This window comes from Pseudoliparis swirei, chromosome 7 (genome assembly GCF_029220125.1).
Source record: "Pseudoliparis swirei isolate HS2019 ecotype Mariana Trench chromosome 7, NWPU_hadal_v1, whole genome shotgun sequence".
In the NCBI taxonomy this organism is placed as follows: domain Eukaryota; kingdom Metazoa; phylum Chordata; class Actinopteri; order Perciformes; family Liparidae; genus Pseudoliparis; species Pseudoliparis swirei.
This window is the reverse complement of record NC_079394.1, coordinates 8,882,619-8,888,618: the sequence shown is the minus strand read 5'-3', so window position 1 is coordinate 8,888,618 and position 6,000 is coordinate 8,882,619. Positions and strand designations below refer to the sequence as shown.

The following is a 6,000-nucleotide window of genomic DNA, read 5'->3' as shown; positions in this document are numbered from 1 at the left end:
TTGTCAATCAGCGGATGAGGATGTACCCTCTGGTCGCAGTGCATATCTGAACCCAATTGCACTTCAATCCACCAAGTCTGTCGAGACATGTCACCAAAAGACAGAAATGTCAACCTGCTGGTGGCACTAGGATCACCAAGCTGTGCAGAACACATCTTCTAGGAACTGTGACATTTGGTACTGAATATATTGGCCCTCAATCAAATGGTTTCTACAGTTACATTTTAGTTTGGACCAAAGTGGTGGACTGGCAGACCGACTGACATCCTTAGTCATTCCAGCACATACCCAGAATTGTGCAGGGTAGTTTAAAGATTGGATCGGCATGCAGTTTGTCTGATATGAATGCATGAGTGTCCCCTCATAGACCCGTAATTAGTTTCTGCCAATTATGTTATTTGCAAATACAATATATTGTAGTGAGCAAGGCTTTGGAAAGAGCTTGCGTCAGATATCAAATAAAATACAAATAAAAACATGCACTGGCACACTGGTCCATTACGGATGTTCTTGTCTGGCAATGCGTTGCAAGGCAGAACGATTATTATACCGTAAGACAGCCGAGAGACGGCTTCCACAATCGGTGAATGTGGTCCGAATATATCGACTGTGGACAAATAATGTCGCGGGACCAACATAATTAATTTTCTTCACAACTCTAGGGATTCGTGTTTTACAGCTGCCTTGTGTTATTGTGTGAAATCCGGGGGTATTGATTTCTGTGGGGCTATATTCTCAAAGGATACGGTGTGTACTTGAGGAGAATTCCTTTTTTCTTTTCTTTTGTATCGCTTGCATCAGATCCTCCACCTCTCCATCCCATGCTATACGCTTGGAATTATCTCAAGGTAAAATAAACCCCTTTTTAAACAAGAAGCAACTTGACCACGATGACATCAAATGAATCCTTATCGTCGTAGCAGAGGCAGAGAAAAACAATCCTGGCGCTTGAATATCATAAAAGCATGACAGGCTCCCTCCCCTCGGCTTCCAGCACAGCCGGGGCCAAGCGTTTCAAAGAGACTCGTGTTTGAATGACTGCGATGTGGGAGCTCAGAGTCTGTAGCTCTGGATTAAGCTCACAGCAAATAGTAGCATGGAAGAAACAGAGGTAATCTCTTCCCTCTCCTCCACGGCCCTCTCACCATACCTGTTCCCCCTATTTTTAATCTCCTTACTGAATTAGTTCCTGCAAAAACTGCTCAAACAGAGAGCCGGTTATTCACCGTGGTCACAGAGGTTAAAGTCGCATGAAAATAATACTGTCTCCAGTTCCCGTGAGGTCCATTTGCTCAGAGATTAATGCGCCACTCACCTGGTTATGGTTCTCCAAAGCATCGTGCAGGTGCAATACGCGCGCTGCTTAAAATGAAAGTGCACGAGGGCATAGAAGTGCTCTGCAGCGACCAAGTGTAACATGTTGGTACTCGCGTATAGATTACACCGTGTAACCTGACACAGCAGTGTGTCATAAAAACGTCATCATGCTCACTCACTCAATGCAGTCCGTGGTTTAATCACCTAAAGTGCTCCGGATAATTTACCCCCGCAGCGCACACTATTTGCATAAAAGTAGTTTTTTGCATTTTGATGCATCGGCTCGCAGTTTCACAGAAGACTCTCGACACAAAGGAAGATTCCCACACCTGAACCAGCGCACTAAGTGGCTACATATGTCAGGCTGGCTCTCGATGCTTTGCTTCCACTGATTTCTGTGCTGTGGAGATCAAATAATGAGCCAGAGGATTCCTACATGCAATATTTCACACCGGCTGAATATTGTGATTTTTCTTCTGCTCGCACATCTTTCTGTGAGATAATTACCAGTAAGCCTCTGTTATTAAGTGTTCATCTTCTCCCCACAAGTCCCCATCTGACTCTTACTAATGAGAACTGCAAACCGTCATGATGGAGTTCATAGCGTCTTTTCTTATTAGATAGCCAATGGGAAGAGTCAATGGCCTTTGCTGATTATTATGAGCATCTTGTTGCATCATTCAGGTTTTGAATTCACCTTGTCTTTGTGTCTGTCATCTTTTCTGTCTTTTTGAATTGTTTTTCTTGCCTTCATCCATCCAAATGCACTCCCCGAGGCTCTGCTACGGTATGTTCTAACCATTAAGTTACAGCTGTGATAGTTTAATTGTTTAATGTATTTTCTCAGATTAATTTAAAACACTCTTAGAGGGAATTAAAGCTAGCATAAAAGCTGGCGGGTTCACAAGCTTCATTTACTCAGAGTGAAGAGCGAGTTTCCAAGTAAACAAAGTATTATGCAAATACTAAGCAGGCGTTCCCAGCGGAGGCACCACTTCCCTGACGTCTGTAACTTGATTTGATGTTGTATACACTTACTTTGTGACTTAATTTAAAATGAAATGCGTAATCTCTTTCATCTGTATCAACATCAATCTCTAGGCTTCTATTTCATATATGGTGTTGTGAATATCTCCTTTATTGTATTGTGACAAAGAAATTCGAGGGTTTTATCATTTACAGCAGATATTTCTCATATTGTTTCATACATTCAACTTTTTGTTCTTCTTAAAAAATGCTTTCGAACAAATACAAAGTCACACACCGTTGTATACAGTATGGATTTAATCTCGTGTTGTGGTCGCTACACTTTCTTCCTATCAAGCCAATATAAAGTACATAACCTTACGGCCACATATGAAGAACAGTTTTTAGACATTCATAAAGGCTGGAAAAAGCCGCCATATAATGGTCAGGATGGAAAGGTGTCAATGCCTGATTGATTGATAATATATATTTATATATATATATATATATATATATATATATATATATATATATATATATATATATCTGTCTGTCTGTGTGTGTTTTTCTCTTTCTCTCTCTTTCTCTCTGTGTGTGCCTTGCATGTATTACCAGTGACAGCACAGTCAGTGGGATATTAAGCATGATGTGGCAGCAGCTCTAGAAGACACACACAGCCAGACTCTCTCTCACACACACACACACACACACACACCCACACACACACACACACACTCACACACAGACACACAGACAGACTCACGCGGTGCCCCGTGTGACAAAGTGTGCCTTACAGTGCGCGAGAATGATGTTTTCCCTTTTTTTGTGTTGAGTTTTTACAGCAGCTTCCTTCCGATGGTAAATTGTAGGCCAGAGTTGGCGGAAATACGTCAGTTGTGTGGGCTCTCTGAAGCTTGACTGTGTCTCTTAATTTCGGATGAAGGGAAGGAGAGGGGGGCGGGAGAGGAAATTGTAATCACTCCTGTCGCTTTAAGGACACTTATCAAAGCCTTCTTATGCGAATAGAAAATACCACGAGCCCCGGAGCAGCGGAGCCGCACAGGGACGGACCGGAGTGGATTTATAGGAAACTCAACATGATCTAAACTGGAATAGACCGCTTCATCGCCTCGTGGAGTTTGGCTACACACTGGATGGCTGTCTTATTCGGACGGTTCGGATCATTTAGGGAATATTGCGCATAAGTAGCTTTCAGACTCGGGATCCCTTTTGCAGCCGGCAGCGGGGAGAGGAATATGGTGTAAAACTCACCGCGGACGGGATTATTCACTCGATCGATCCTCTACGTAGGCTACTTGTCCGCCAGGCGTTTTGTTTCGGACGGAGAGCGCAGAGCTCTTCCCCTGACAGCCCTGGATCATGGATCGGGGAGGTGGAAAACAACAACGGCCAGCGACCGGATTTCTCTGCGCCGTCTGCAGCACGCAGCGAGCCTAGGCGACAACAGCGCTTGTTATTCAATCCCGATGCCACAAAAGTTACAAAGCGGCTACAATGCGTGGATCTTCTGAACCCGTTCGCCGTTTTGCACCTGCTTTAGCGGTTACCGCGTCGACATAGCGCCGATTCGTGACAACCGTAACGCGCGGATCCGCGTCGCTTTCTGCTCGCCCAAGTGGAATACCTGAACATTTTCTGATCGTAATGGAGATTGCGGAGGTTTATACTCAAGGTCATTGAGTGGTGTAAGGCTATATTTGATTTGCGTTGTTATTGACACACACGCGCAGCGCTATCTTCCGTTATAGCGCTGCTTGCAATTGCCAGTCCAGTGCGTGTTACTTGTTATAACGCGCTGCAGCGAGCGGTCCGCCGAGCGCCTGCTGTGGAGTTGTGTTTATCTTTCTCCTTGACACTGTAAGCGTTCTCCCACAACATGGAGGGGAAATTGAAACCGGGTCGGAGGTGCCGGACCAAGCGGGAGAGGGTGCGGAGGTTGCGGGAGGCAGGAAGCAGAGACGCCCGCAGCCCCGACCCCAAATCCTCCTGCTCCGACAGGGAGGGACACAGTCCGGGGAGGGACGCCGCCTCCCTGCCCGGTAAGAAGGCGCCGCGCCCCGCAGCCACAGCCAGAGCTCCGCGTACCCCCCGGCGGAAGAGACGGGAGTCCAGCTCGCAGGAGGAGGACATCATTGATGGATTTGCTATCGCCAGTTTCATCAGCCTGGACCGTCTGGAGGTAGGAAGGAACCGGATCAGTCCGTGTTTGTTTGTTTGTTTGTTTGTGTTTGTGTGTGTGTGTGTGTGTGCAGCATTCTTCAACAGTGGAGTGGTTCTCAAATATGGGGTCCTTGAGGCCCCCCACTCACTCCAGCAACCTGAGGACTAGTCTAATTCGTCTCTAATTGACTAGAGATGATGCCAATTAGACCGGATAAGGATGACTCCTCTAATCTTCTGATAGGGATGCTCAGAGGCTCAAGATACACCTGATTAATCCTTGGTTCACATCACAATGTTCAAAACTAATCCCAAGAACGGAACCAATGTTCCCTCTTTGGGTTACCGGGTTCGTGGATGGGAATGTGTGTCTGTTTGGAGTCCTTGACATGAAACTGTGAGACAATCACTGTCGCGCACAATTCTGTTTAAATATTATTACAAGCTCAAGGTTTTGTGAATGGGATGTTTAATCATCAGCAGCATATGGTCTGCTGAGGAAACTAAACAGGTGCTGCGGTGTCAGTAACGGCTCTGGAAGTTCTGATGCACTGTGAGTTGTCAGAGCACCCTTGACATGTTGCTCTTTGATAAACTACCATTTATCTATTACAGGCTGATAGCACATGTGTTGATAACTGTGCAGCTGTCATTATGGTGTGGCGTGTCTGATGTTCGTGGAGTGATTTTAGGAACAAAGGAGGTTCTCTTGTGACATCCTCTTATCTCTTTTATCTCATTGGGTTTCAAGTGACAAAGAAAACATTGTTCCCAGTGGGACATCAGGCTGACTAACAAAGCAGAGAGGCGGGCGTGTGCTTTTTCCATGGCTTATTGTGGGAATGGTAGCGCGACTGTAGTTGCAACATAAATCACCAGCTTTGATAAACATAGCTAGCCCACTGAGGTCTGTATATTTTAAGATGATGACCTCATTTGAAAGCCTGTGGATCATACCACGGGCCACCTCATTTCAATGACATCCTCCCATGTGGGCTTAGCAATGGTATTAATCAGTCATGATTGACTCTTGCCTCCTACATAGTGCTTAGTCAGTATAATGTTTGAATACAGATTCACATCAGAATAATTGCATGCAATATAAACCAGCTGTCCAACCTCATACATATATACACTCCCTTCCGTTAACACGTTTGACCTGAGCGGGTCAGCAGTAGTTTATATTTTTATTCCATTGAGCTCGGTGTGGCAGATAGAGGAATATAAATAGGGGTGTTTGTGTGAAGTAAGTGTGCATAAACCATAACTAAAAAGAACTAGGATATTGTGCCCTGTAATTCATATCCAAAAGATAACTACTACGGATTGAAGTATTACACCTCATAAAATCCTATTGTGATGCCATACAGTAGGACATTCCCATACATCATATAGGATACACTCTCCATTAGGGAACCCCAGCAAGGCTACAGCTCATACACGTGTTATCAAATGTGCATGACATGTGTGGGTTTTCCCGCTCGTATTGCTTTGTGTGAGTGCATCACGCAGTATGGTTGTATTTGTGAGTATTTT

General features: G+C 45.0%; 1 protein-coding gene across 8 annotated transcripts in view; it reads left to right on the top strand.

The window, feature by feature from the left end:
• Nucleotides 1-3,100: 3,100 nt before the first annotated feature.
• The window catches only part of fbrsl1 (fibrosin-like 1), a 263,354-nt gene continuing 260,454 nt past the window's right edge, over nt 3,101-6,000 (top strand). For 5 of the 8 annotated variants that reach the window (XM_056418090.1, XM_056418087.1, XM_056418086.1 and 2 more), the window contains exon 1: nt 3,102-4,483. In XM_056418090.1, coding sequence (XP_056274065.1) covers nt 4,181-4,483 — 303 coding nt within the window. In that variant the 5' untranslated portion in view covers nt 3,102-4,180. Of the gene's footprint in view, nt 4,484-6,000 lie in introns of all 8 variants that reach the window. The other 3 variants (XM_056418085.1, XM_056418084.1, XM_056418083.1) reach the window with 1 other exon arrangement.